Source organism: Psammomys obesus, unplaced genomic scaffold, assembly GCF_907164565.1.
Source record: "Psammomys obesus unplaced genomic scaffold, mPsaObe1.curated_primary_1811, whole genome shotgun sequence".
NCBI classification, from domain to species: Eukaryota; Metazoa; Chordata; class Mammalia; order Rodentia; family Muridae; genus Psammomys; species Psammomys obesus.
The window spans coordinates 27,903,803-27,917,369 of NW_026596040.1; the positions used below are offsets into that span (position 1 = coordinate 27,903,803).

At 44.0% G+C, this 13,567-nt stretch overlaps 1 protein-coding gene across 2 annotated transcripts in view; it reads left to right on the forward strand.

Annotated features, from left to right (window-relative positions):
• The window catches only part of Gnal (G protein subunit alpha L), a 127,870-nt gene that overhangs the window by 86,801 nt on the left and 27,502 nt on the right, over window positions 1–13,567 (forward strand). For both annotated transcript variants that reach the window (XM_055622478.1, XM_055622477.1), the window contains one exon: window positions 3,434–3,531. In XM_055622478.1, the coding sequence (XP_055478453.1) occupies window positions 3,434–3,531 (98 nt within the window). The remainder of the gene's footprint in view (window positions 1–3,433; window positions 3,532–13,567) is intronic.

The window sequence follows — 13,567 nt, forward strand, 5'->3', positions numbered from 1 at the left end:
AAGGATACAGTGTAGCAACTATTTACATAGTTCTTACATGATGCTGATTTTATACATCACCTAGAAGGGTTGGAAGATGTAGCTCAGTTGGCAGAAGGCTTTCCCAGCATGCATGAAGCCTTGCCTCCAGTCTTCAGCACTGCACAAACCAGGCCTGATGTAATTCCAGCACTTAATTCCAGCACTGTAATTCCAGCACTTAGGGTTGGAGGCAAGACTGAGAAGCGCAAGTTCCAGGTCAGCCCCTGTCATGTAGCAAATTCAAGGCTACCCTGGGCTACATGAGATCTTGTCTCAAGAAGAAGAGGGAGAATCATTATTGTCATCAAGTCAGGGTCTATAAGATTAAAAATACAAAATAGACATAAATAACCTTTTTTTGCAAGGGAGTCCCTGACACTAACACTAGAGGTATTATCTGTATGTCATCTTTGAAAGACTATCATGGGCTAGGGAGACGGATCAACAGATAAGAGCTCTGCCTGCTCTTCCAGAGGTCCTGAGTTCAATTCCCAGCAGCCACATGGTGGCTCACAGCCATCTATACTGGAATCTGATGCCCTCTTCTGGCATGCAGATGTACATGCAGATAGAGCACACATATATTAAACTATATCATGCAGTAAACCTAAGGAGTAATATTTTCTCACAGCCCGGTGACAAGTTTCACAAGCCCAGGGAGCAGGGCTGGCTGGGACTGCTGCCCCTGGGAAGAGCTGGCCAGCCACACACTGCAGTGCGCAAGGCCAGTTGCACATCCCACATCTCAAGAAACTAGAGCGACGCTTTTGATCTGCATTTCAAAATGGGAAACCTGTCCCGAGTGTGTATAATTCAGAAGTGATTTGTATATGTTAACATAGAAATTATATGGGAAACTCTTGTGTTTCTTGTCGTGTATTTGTTTTCTTTTTTTAAAAAAAAAAGTTATGAAAAACCCAATAGCAGAAGAAGAAGAAAAACAAAACAAAACCCTGGTCATTATCTGAGAATTTCAGGCTATTTTCTAATATACCAGGAAGAGGAAGACTAAGGTTGTCAGAACAATGGGCAGTGGTTAGGTATTTAACTTTTTTTTAAGCTTTAAATTTTACTTAAAATTATGGTCCCTTGGGAGATGGCTCACAGGATAACGTGCTTGCTGGGCATGTGTGGGGATCTGACTTCAGATCCCCTCCACCTACAAGAAGTCCAGGTGGGCATGGCAGCTTCCCTGTCACACTCAGAATGCAGGGGGCAGTGTTGCTAGATGGAGAAAGCTGCTTAGCTAGAGTCTCCATCTCTGTGAGCTCTGGGTTCATTTGAGAGATCCTGCTTCAACACATAAGGTCAAGAGCAACCGAGGAAAGCTCCCATTGTCGGCATCAAATGTCTCCATGCATGATCATGAACACACAGATGGCTACATGTGCAGATATGAGCTACACACACACACACACACACACACACACGCACACACGCACCTACCACACATACATTTATTTGCATGCAAAAAATCCAGAATCATGCTTTCAATTTTTCAGAACATTGTCTTGCAAAGTAGCTTTACCTGTGGCACAATGTTTACCTTAGATAATGCCACTCAGTCCCTTTGAAAAGAGTCAAAGTATTCATGCATTTTGATTGCTTAAACATACAAAGATCTGATGGTGCTTCTCATTCAGTAATATGAAAAAATATATATAAGAAATAAATGTCACACACTCACACCTCTCCTTGGCTTTCCATTTCTGAATGGAATCGCCAGCAGAGCTGGAGAGCTGGGACATAGATGTTGATGGAGGAGGGAGCCCAGTGGATCCCACAGGGACCTTGAGAGCTGTGGGCCTGGGTGATGCAAGCACTCCATGACCTGTCTTTCTACTTCTGCCCCACCCAGCAAGCACCTGCCCTGCTGTCAGGGACAGGATAGCAATGAGTTCCAATCTGAGTGCCTACCTCTCCGCTGCCACCTGCCAAAGGGTTCTGCTTGGCCCCACGGCACCTCTACACTTCCCCTGGATCCAATCCCTGTGACAGGCTTTCTGTGGCTTGGTCTCCTGAGGGTCTGCTCTCTTGCTGTATCTGGCCCCTAGCCTCATCCCAATTAGTTCAGGGTCTGACCCGTGTGTGGTCTCTATTGTGATTAGTGCTGTGAGTGACAACCACAAGAGCCTGCTCCACTATGGGGGCAGCTCTCCTGGCTCTAACATGGGCCAGAAAAGTTTGAGAGAGCCGCCCAGAGATAGGCAAGAAGCCTGCACCTGTTGGCATTTTTCTCCTTAATTTGTGCTGGCCTTTCCCAAACCAAGAAACCAGATAAAGGGCCTGCCACTCATCCTGCTTATTAGCCAGGTTTAGGCTCATCCTGGGCACTTTTTAAACTGCCAATGGAGACTATACGGATATAGTATCCAGCCGCATCCATCTTACATAAAGTCTATCACTTGGAGAGGAATTAAGTGCCCCAGAGCTAGTGACAAGGGCAGTTCTTTCAGAGGCCCCTGATGCCATAATGGGTAAGCATTACAGCTCTTCAGTGAACCGAAACTCACTGTTCATATTTAACCCATGGTTTGCTTTAAACATAAAAACTAAAATCATCATAGTAAGCTATCCATCACTGAGCAGCAGGCTCAGTAATAGTACTGAGGCTGAAGCAGGAAGATCATAAATTTGAGGCCAGGCTGGACTCCCTGAGACCCTATGGCAGATTTCTTTTATGTTAAGGAACCAATTTAATCCATCTACTTCAGTTTGTCCGTTTTTAATTTTTTATGTGTATGGGTGTTTTGCTTCATGTGAACAGTGTGTGTGTGTGTGTGTGTGTGTGTGTGTGTGTGTGGTGCCTAAAGAGGTCAAAGAGGGCATTGGATCCCCTTGGACTAGAATTACAGATGGTTTGTGAGGTACCATATGGAAGCTGAGAATCAAATGTAGGGTCCTTTGCAAGAACAGCAAGTACTCTTAAATCTTGAGCCATCTCTCCAGCCTTCCATTCTGATCTTACCTCACATAGAAACACCAAAAGACAGCTGCTAAGACAAACCTTAGACTCTCTGTGTCTTCCATTGCTGGGGCAGTTGCTTAGCTCTCAAAAGTACTGAATGCTAAGAACCTTACAATTGTGTTCTTGTTTTATAATTAATGACTAATACTTATTTTTGACTTACAGGTTTTGTTCTGGGGAGTTTTGTGAACAGTAGGAAGGTTCTGTAGCTTGCATGAGTAGTGAGAGCTGAACTTGTCAGATGCCTGCTTTGTGTCATGCCGAACCATCCGTGCACACGACAGTGTACGGATGTTTTTTACAGTGTACAGGGTCTTTTAGTTTGGACTTCCACACTAAAAGAATCCTCGCCCTCCTCGCAACTCCTGTCTTGCCATTTCCTTTTGCTTTCTGATTTGTAGAATGTCCTGACGTGCGTTTTCTTTTCACCCTTTCCAACCTTAGGAGTTCTTTGATCATGTGAAGAAGCTGTGGGACGATGAGGGGGTGAAGGCCTGCTTTGAGAGATCCAACGAGTACCAGCTGATCGACTGTGCACAATAGTAAGTTGCTTCCCTGGCCAGGCCTCCTGAAGAGTAATTGCTTTCTTGGCTGTGCTCTCCCTCCGGGGTTTCCTAAAGCAGGGAACAAGTGTAGCTTTCGTTCCCAAAGTTGATTTTCTAAGGGAGGCGCGTTCAGTAACATTGTTTCACTGAATAAGGTGTACTTAGTAACATTGTTTCACCGAAGAAGTTGTGTTTGGCAACGTTTCACTAAAGGTATGTTTGGGAACATTGTTTTGCTCAAGGTGTGCTTAGTAACATTGTTTCACTGAAGATGGTGCGTTGGTAACATTGTTTCACTAAAAAAGGCGTGTTCGGTAACATTGTTTCTCAGAAAAAAAACAATAGGCTTCATTCACTTTATCTTGATGGTTTTCAGCTCTAAGCATTTTTTCCTTCCTGCACTGTTAAAGGCATATTTGTGAATCATAATGTACGTAAATATTCATTATTATATTTTAATTTTGAAGCAAGGCTCCCCAAATTAACTTTTAATATCAAATTTATAGGAGTGGAGAGATGGTTCAGTGTCTGAGAGTTCAATATCCAATATCCATATGGCAGTTCACAGCTGCCTAAAACTTCAGCTCCAGGGGAGCTGGTGCCCTCTACTGACCCCCTCAGGAATCTGCACTCGCATGCACAGCGATACACACACACATATACCTTGTTTAAAATAAAATAAAGCCTGTTTCCTATTGTTTCCCTGCTGCACACTGGGGTTTGGCATAATGAAGTTTCCACTGGTCTCAGGCAGGTTCTTTCTCCTTTCTCTGCTGTTTTGGGGATGCTTCTGGACTTGAACCAGCAGTGGCTTCAGTGTGTTCTGATGATTGGCTGAGAGTGAAAATGAAAGCAGACTCTTTGATTATGACACAGAAGTGAGAGTGGACTCCTGGTCGTGCAACTGTCCTGTAGCCAGGGTACAGAGCGTCAGTGATGGTTTTTCTTATTATTTTGTCTCCTCTGGGATGAATTTATGTTCCAGGAAAATGATGTTTTCATATTGTCCGAGATCAAGTACAGGCCAGTGTTGGATCTCACTCACAGGTGGTTTGCCTTGTGGAGAGGCTTCAACTTTCTTCTCTGGAGCCTTTTGGAATAAATGAGTATGATGTGAGTGCCTTCAGTGGTGGCTCTCAAGTACTAGGACAACAGCTGTCTGTTTCCTTGCAAAGTAAAAAAAAAAAAAAAATGTGAATTAATAATCCCTGTGTTAAGACCCCCTTTGTTCCCTTCAATACAGAAGCAAGTGGTGCATGCTAGCCTGGGACCCAGGTTCCACCATACTGTTGTTCTGTCCATTTCATGACCAATGACATCAGTAACCTGTTTAAATGACCTCTGGGATTTGGAATAATACAGCTCTATAATGTCATGATGTAATTAGTTAATTCTAAGTGCACTGGAACTTTCTCTGTGAAAGTCAAGCTCACAATAAAGCTCTTGTTGTATGAGAAAAAAATAAAATAATTGTTTTCAGAAGTGTGACCAAGGCCTGACTAAGAGCACGTGGCCCTCCTTATGCTTATTACAAAGTTGAGGCAAGGGGATCATGATTCTGAGGTCTGCCAGCATTATATAACATCTATTAACCTACATGCCAAAGCAGAAAATGGCAGCAGCTGGACTCTCTAGCATAGGTCACAATGACGATGAAATTCACACGTGTTTGCACGGGAAGTTGGCGTGCAGTATGTTTCACCATCCTTGTAGACACAGTGTTACCCATCATAGTCACATGAGGAATTTCTTTTCTTAAACAACAACAAAAAGTGAAAACTTCTCTTTTGTGTTGGTGGAATGAAGAGTGAATAATTTAGTTTCAAGTGGAATGTGCAAAAAATAAATCTTTTTTTAAAGTGGCATGAGTTTGGCAGTGGGCAGACCAAGAATCGGATGAGATAACAGCTCTGCCACCACCTGCTGCCTGAGACTTGGGGGGGGGGAAAACAAAACAAAACAAAACAGTGGCACCTGGTCCCATAGAGCTGTGATAGGACAAATAATTTAGATACTCAAAGCTCATAGAATAGTACCTGGCATACCGTTGAGCTAATCTGTGACTGATACCCTGAGGCCAGAGAAGCAGACTGAGGCAGCCTAGAATCGGTTTCCCCGTAACAGACACCACCACAAGAGATTTCTGCTTTCTTTCACTTCTATCCTTGCAAACTACGGAGAGCCATGAATAAAAAGTACCTCATAAATGAGGTTCCCAACCTCAAACTGAGATGCCCCTTTCAGGTTTGTTAGGGATAAAGCCCAGTTTTCATAACCTCAAACCTCCAAATCACAAGAAGCCACCCTGCAGCCTTGTGAAGCTGACTCTTCCTAACTCTCCTGCAGACTTGTGAAGCTGACTCTTCATAACTCTCCTCCCATCACCGCCTTATCAATTTTAATGTGTGAGAGTCATATTGACTCAAAACCATTGTCTCCTATCAGTGATCTTGTTTCACTTCTATGCTCAAGTTCTGGGACTGGGGAATGGAGAACCCAGAGTGTATTAAGTTGCTAAGTAAATGTAAGAAAACTGGAAGCTCTATCTCCCATCACCGTTGCTACCTAAAAGAAAGGATGCACATGCATCACATTGCCTGAGGGGTGTGACCATGGTGCTATGCTATTTGTCCACTCATAAGGTTTTAACCTTCTCTGGGGAATGGGTCCCGTTCATATTCGTGAAACCATTTCTCAGTTGGGCATTGCTGTGGGAAGGTAGCCTTTGCCAGTTGTATATGTATCGGAGTCAAATATTGCTGATGACGTGGACATCTCTGAGAAGCATGTCGTTTCATAGTTCCATTACTATACAAACTCCATAGAGCATACACGTTTATACAGACCTGGATTGCACAGCTCCTCGACAACCTACCCAGGCCACCAGGTAGACAGATACAGACACATGTAAATGTGTACTAATCTACTGCTCCTAGGACTTTGATGAATAAAACAACTCAAGATTAGGTCAAGCACAGAAGGCAAGAAACGATGCAATCAAGAGACAAAGTAGGGACTGGAAGATGGCTCAGAGGTCAAGAGTGCTTCCTGCTCTTCCAGAGGACAGGATTGCAGTCCCCAGCACCCAGGTGGCCCACAGCTACCTGTAACTACAGATCCAGGGTAGCCAATGCCTTCTGTTGGCCTCAGAAGGCACCTACACATGTATGGCACACACACATATACACACACACAAAATTGTTTTTTGTTTTTTGTTTTTGTAAAGAGACAAGGTAGACACCAGGCATGTGAGGCAGCTGCTGTCAAAACTCAGCATGCTGGTTTACCGTCCACTTTTTCCCCACACGTAGGAGGAACATACTCTGAAATCGCCGTAGAAGGTTTGGTATGGTAAATGCTGCACAGTCATTTCCTTGCCCTATCAAGAACGACGTGCCACACATGACCTGCTGATCTTTCATCTGGCCAGCAGCCAAGTGTGTGGTTCGTGGCGGCGTCACTACAGAAGCTTGGGATTGCACTGTGCCGCATTCCAACAGCCGTGAGGACTGGGAAACAGATCTGTTCCACCCCATACGGTCTTAGAGACCACCATCGCATACTCAGTCCAGAGACTATTGAAGTTTCACGTGTGGCACGGGGTTGTAACTGAGTTGACAAAGCAAGAGCTCCGTATTCAGCGTACCACTGACTGGAGACACTGACCCTGACTCCTTCACAAGTCGACACCACACCCTAGATTCTCTCACACTTCGGCTTACTCTTGCCGACCCCCGGGATCTTGACGTGGTTTCCTTTTTGCCTCATCTGAATTGCCAGAAAATCTGACCAACCTCTCCGGTGACTGAGTCACTGCACTGTGCTGCTCAGCAGCTCTGCACTTTGAACTCTGGTGCTTACTTAGGAGCCGTCTGCCTACGCATAATCCTCAGAACTGTTTGGGGAAGAGTTCCTTGGTGCCGCTGAAGTTCTGCTAGGGCCTCAGGAGACTGAATTGCCTACTAAGACCTAAGAAGCAAGGGCTACTGGTGCCAGCTGGCAATCCCAGATATTCAGGAGTTTGAAATAAAATAGCAAGTTCAAAGCCTTTTCTCACCTATACGGTGATCTTGAGGTCAGCTTGGTCAGCTTAATGAAAACCTAGCTCAAAACAAAACTATAACGAGGGCTCTGGCTTTAGTTCAATGGCTGCCTGGCATGCAAAAGGCTCTCAGTTTAACTTTCGGTACCAGGAAAAAAAAAGTGACATCATAAGACTCTAGCACTTCACAAAAGGCTCAGCCTATAGAGCCAGCTCTTCACTCTTAGATACATGCCCAAAAGAATTACAAACAGGGGGCTGGAGGAATGGCTCAGGGGTTAAGAGCACTGTCTGCTCTTCCAGAGGTCCTGAGTTCAAGTCCCAGCAACCACATGGTGGCTCACAGCCGTCTATGCTGGCATCTGATACCCTCTTCTCTTCTGGAATGAGATAGAGCACTCAAATAAATGAAATTTTATATAAAAAAAGAATTACAAACATACATCCATACAAACAAGTGTTGGTAGCAGCTTTACCCATGAGAGACAAAGTCAGACACAACCCAAGTGCCCATCGACAGATAGATGGGCCATGTCCTTGCAATGGGATATAGTCAGCCACAGGCGAGAAAGGCGGTACAGGTAGAAAATGGACAGTTCTGGAAGACATGCTAAGTGATGGAAGACAAACCCAAAGGGCCACAAATAAATGGTCCATACATATAAAATGTCCATGAATGGCAAGCCCTTAAAGGCAAGTGGGGGTGAGGAGGAGAAAATTAGGGTGAGTGGATTCTTTCAGGGATGATGTGTATGTTGGTTACTTCCATGTTTTTATGATAAAAATCCCTGACAGAAGCAACTTAAAGAAAAAAATAATAATTTGTTTTGGCTCATGGTTTCAGGGAGTTCAGTCATCATGGCCAGTAGGGCACAGTGAAGCAGCTCATTCACATCATGTCAGGCCAGGAGCAGAGAGAAATACCAATATTCTATTGGATTTCTCCTTTTTCCATTCTATTCTGCACAGACCTCAGCCTGTGGGTTAGGTGCTACCTGCTTTTAGGGTGGATCTTCACCCCCTTGGTTTATTCTCTCTAGAAACACCCAGAAGTGTGCCTCACGAATCTCCTAAGTGATTCTGAGTACAGTCAAGTTGACAATGAGGACTAACCATCAGGATGAATGTTCCAGAACTGGCTAGTGTGCTAGTCATACAACCTTATGGATATACTAAAACCATGGAATCCTCTACTTCAAAGCTGTGACATTAATGCTCTATACATACACATCACACACACACACACACACACACACACACACACACACACATATATATATATACACATACATACATGTTCAGCTTGAAAGGAAAGATGACGCGAGGATGGAAGAGTGCAGAGCAGAAAATAAGCGCAATGTCATGGGGCTGGCTGTGTGGGGGCAGTCATCACGCAGGCCTGGTGACAACAGAACTGCAGTCTGCTCCTTTGGTCCTTGATGAGTCAGCAGTTAATAATGACATGGTAGAGACTGCACGTGCGTTTGCAAGGCCTGCATCCTCATAGTCAGCCAACCGACATTATTGTGCCCCAGAAGCAGCCTGGAAAGGAATACAGGTACAGAAGGAGGGACCTCTGAAGTATAGCACACGGGTAAGGCAGATATTTGGAGACTACTAAGATCTGCTCTATGCAGTTTGACACACAAGGAGTAGAAACTTCCTCAGGACACTTCTAGGAAAAAGTAGGATTTCTCCAAAACTGTCTTTGAGCTAGTTTTGAATCCGCAGCACGTTGGGGAAGGCTCTGGGTAGGTGGTTTCTCTGGGAAAGCAGGTATGCTGGCTGCTCTTAAGTACCTTCCTATTTTCATCTCTTCCATCTTCTTCTTTGCAGAGAAAATTCCAGATGGAGTGGAGAGATAGGCAATGTGCAGCCCAGGCTACCACATATGTGCCCCCTCTAGCCAGTTACTGGAACGCGTAGCTGCTTCTGTGGCGCTGAGCCATAACTACTGCTTCCAGTAACAAGACATGCGTACCTGGAGAAGGGGGTAGCGTGGGAATCACCAGTTACCACTGAAACTGAAACTCCCCACTCGGCTACAAATGTCTTTTTAGCACCAAGCAAGCTGCAAGTTATCAGAGATTATCTTTTATCCCAAGTTCCCTAGTTTCCTGCTATGAAAATTTAAATACAGTCTACTGAATTATCCCCCCCTTAAAAGCATTTCCTCTAAGGCCTCATAATAAGTGATTAGGTAACCATGGAAACGGCTATTTTAGGAGAGAGAAAATTGGGTCTTTAGAAGATCTCTATAAAAATCAGACTTCACTTAATGTAACTTTCACCACCCAGCGTGGGCTCCCCTGCTCTGTACCAACACATGAGCTCATTTAGGAGGACATCCATTTCAACAGCTGTCTTGGGGAGACTTTTAGAATATCAAAGAAAAAGAAGAAAGAATGCTCAGAGGGAAAGGCCAGGTAATTCTTGTCCTCCAGTCCCAGATCTGTCTCTCCTCAACTGCCGGCAGTTTTCCCAACCTCATCCACCTCTCTAACACTGACATCAACTGTATGGGAATACCAAACTTTTAGAATAACTTAGAAATTATTGGCACTTGTGGACTTTCCATTTCAAAATTGGTCTTTTGCAGGTAATTTTATAACAAAAGAAAATAGAATTTAAGACATATGTTACACTATACCCTTGAATTCATCAAAAATATAACTGTCACCAAGATGTATAAATAGATTATTCTTAACTATACCTTTCACCTCTATTGTTGAATTTATTTTCAGATTTATTTTCTAGATCTGAAAAACTAGAATTATCCCCACTTGTGACCAGTTCATTTTCTTCCTTTTCTTTTCTTTCTTTCTTTCTTTCTTTCTTTCTTTCTTTCTTTCTTTCCTCTTCTTTCTGTGGAAGATGATAGAGTGGTGGACATAATACAAATGAATAGAAACCTGAGCAAAAGTCTCTCATCTTCCCCTCCCTCAGTCCTTCATTTCTTCCATCATTGTTTGGAAATATCTGCCTTATGGTGTACAAAAGAATTTTTAATTGATTGATTTTTTAGCTTTGCTTGAGCATATATGCAGCATGTCCAAGTGTGTTCACATCCATCATATGTGTAAGTGTGGGCATGCCTGTGCCATGACACGTGTGGTCAGAAGGCAGTCTTGGGTGTCCATTCTTACTCTCCACCTCGCTTGAGGTGAGGCCTCTTTTGCTTTCCCCACTGTGTATGCCAAGCTGGCAATTCCAGGAGCTTCCACTCCTTCTCCCATCTCCAAGCACAGTCACCAGAATTACAGATGTGCACACTACTCTGCAGGCTTTCTGGCAGTTCCGAAGACCAAAACTCCAGCCTCACGTTTTCGAGACAAGGCCTTGCCCTCTGAGCTATTACCCCAGGCCACAGAAATTCTTGCTGTGGGTTACCCAAAGGACTTTGTGTAGAAAGTGGTTTTGTTTGTTTTTGTTTTTGTTTGTTTTGTTTTTGAGACAGAGGTTCAATGTGTAGCCTTACCTGTCCTGGAACTCATTCTATAGATGAGCCTGGCCTTGAACTCCACCTTGAGATCCTCCTGAGTGCTGGGATTAAAGGCGTGCAACACCACCACCCGGCAGAGAAAGTGTTTTTAAATGTCTCAAAATAATGATTTCCTTGCATGAAGAACTCCAGTGGACCATTGCTTGTCAGACCATTTGATATTCATTCTTTGTATAAAAGGCAGGATGGCAGGACAGTGTGGTCGCTCAGTCTTTCCCCAGCATATCAACAAGTTCCTAATGCTCATTGCCATTTGCTTTGCACTGCTGGATTCTCATGGTGAGGGCGCCAAATATTAGAACCTTCGAATTACACACAATAAAATAAACCAAAAGATTGTCTTTTTCATAGCTTACAGCTGTGTTGTTTAGTATTCCTTAGAAATGGAGCCTTTGTCACACAGACCCAGGTGCAGACCCAGGTGATGGGGCTCCACCCTCCGCCCCACCTGTGCTGCCTGGTGTCCCTCTGTTGGCTGCAGTTCATGATTCAAAAGCAGTACTGGTTTTCAAGAAGCATGAGAGAGAAGGAACCTGGCTGACACCAAGTGCCAAAGCAAGGTGGTGACTTATTAAAACAAACGGTACAAAATAAAGTAGGATTTTATTAGAGCTGCATCTACTGTGGATGTTTACATTTGCAGACTTTAATCGCTGCAAGTAAGCCAGGAGGTCCCTGTGACTCCCCAGCACCACCACTGGGTTCGGTATTGATTCCTACTAGGGGAGGGGCTGTGCAGAAAGTCTGGCACATGTCCACAACTGGCTACAAATGGTAGCAAATATATGTTTACATTTGCCTTTTAATCACGTGAAATATGTGATTAAACGTAGAAGTACGCTGAAATGTAAGAAGGAAAATAGTCCACCTTTCCTCCAACTTTAATTCCAAGTAGTCTGTAGCAACACGTCCATATCACTATTAATATTACTATTGAAGGAAGCCAGAACAGGAACTCACACAGAGCAGAAACATGGAGGCAGGGGCTGATGCAGAGGCCATGGAGGGGTGCTCTTACTGGCTTGCTCAGCCTGCTTTCTTATAGACTCAGCACCACCAGGTAAGGAATGCCACCACCCACAGTGGACTGGGCCTCCACCACTAATCCCTAATTAAGAAAATGCCCCACGGGCTTGCAGGCAGCCCAATCTTATAGAGGCATTTTCTAAATTGAGGCTTTCTCTCTGACAAAAGTTCCACAGAAAATTAATCGTAGTCATTATAAGGCCCAGTAGCCCCCTTACTGTGTATGTAGCCAGGGGAACTAAAAGTGTACATTGACGTGAAATTTTCCAGCCCATAACAACCAAAATGCAGAAACAACCCAAATGCCCTGATGGAGGTGTAAACAAAATGTTTTCCGGCCACAGGATGCAAAGGTAATCATAGCTATATAAAAGGATGACGTCTCTTTGCATACTACAACACAGATGAGCCCTGAACACATTATTCTACATCAGTGAAGCCAGACATAAAAGGCCACATACTGTATAATTTCTCGTACATGAAATATCCAGGACAGCTGCATCTATTGAGACAAAATAGATTAAGCGTACATAGGGCTGAGGTGAGCTTGGTGTTAAGTAGCTTTAGTGGGTATATGGTTCTCTATTTTTAATGGTAAAAATGTTCTGAGGGATTGTGAAGATAGTTAAGCAAACCCTGGATACACACACACACACACACACACACACACACACACACACAAAGTCCATTGGTAATGGGTTTTAAATGCACTTTGAAGTGAGACTCCCAGCCAGTGAGATGACAGGCACCTGAAGGCTCAGCTAAGCAAGAGGCCGAGGCACAGAGACTCACTTTAGCCCAGCAGTTGCAAACTGGACAGTTCAACAAGACCAAGTTTCAAAAGAAAATTAGGCAGTGTGTGGTGTGGTATGCCTTTATTCCCACCAGAGGCTGGCAGACATCTGTGAACTCAAGACCAGCCTGGTTTACACAGAATTTCAGGCTACCCAGGGCTATGTAAGAGTTCCAGGCCAGCCTGGTCTATATAGAGTTCCAAGCCAGCCAGAGCCACATAGTAAGATCCTGTCTCCAGGAAAAGAATAACAAATTAGCATGTACTGTTGGACTGGTTTATTAAGTCTTTAACTTGAAGATTACAGACTTCTGATCATTTGAGTCTGCCTGTTTAGGGGACCTTCCTAGTTAGTATCAAGAAAACAAGAGACTCCATTTAAGGCAGCAGCAGACCACTGAGTGGACACTAGAGTAACCCTCACTCTCTGAACAGTTCCGTCTTTGTGAGACCCACAACATGTCATGTTTGCCTGTGTTTACTTTGTCATTCTTTTATCCAGCTTGACACAAGCTGGAATCATTTGCCAAGAGAGAACATCAGTTAGGGAATTGCCTCCGTCAAACTGGCCTGTAGGCAGATCTGTGGGGCATTTTCTAGAAAGATAGATAGATAGATAGATAGATAGATAGATAGATAGATAGATAGATAGATAGATAGATAGATAGAT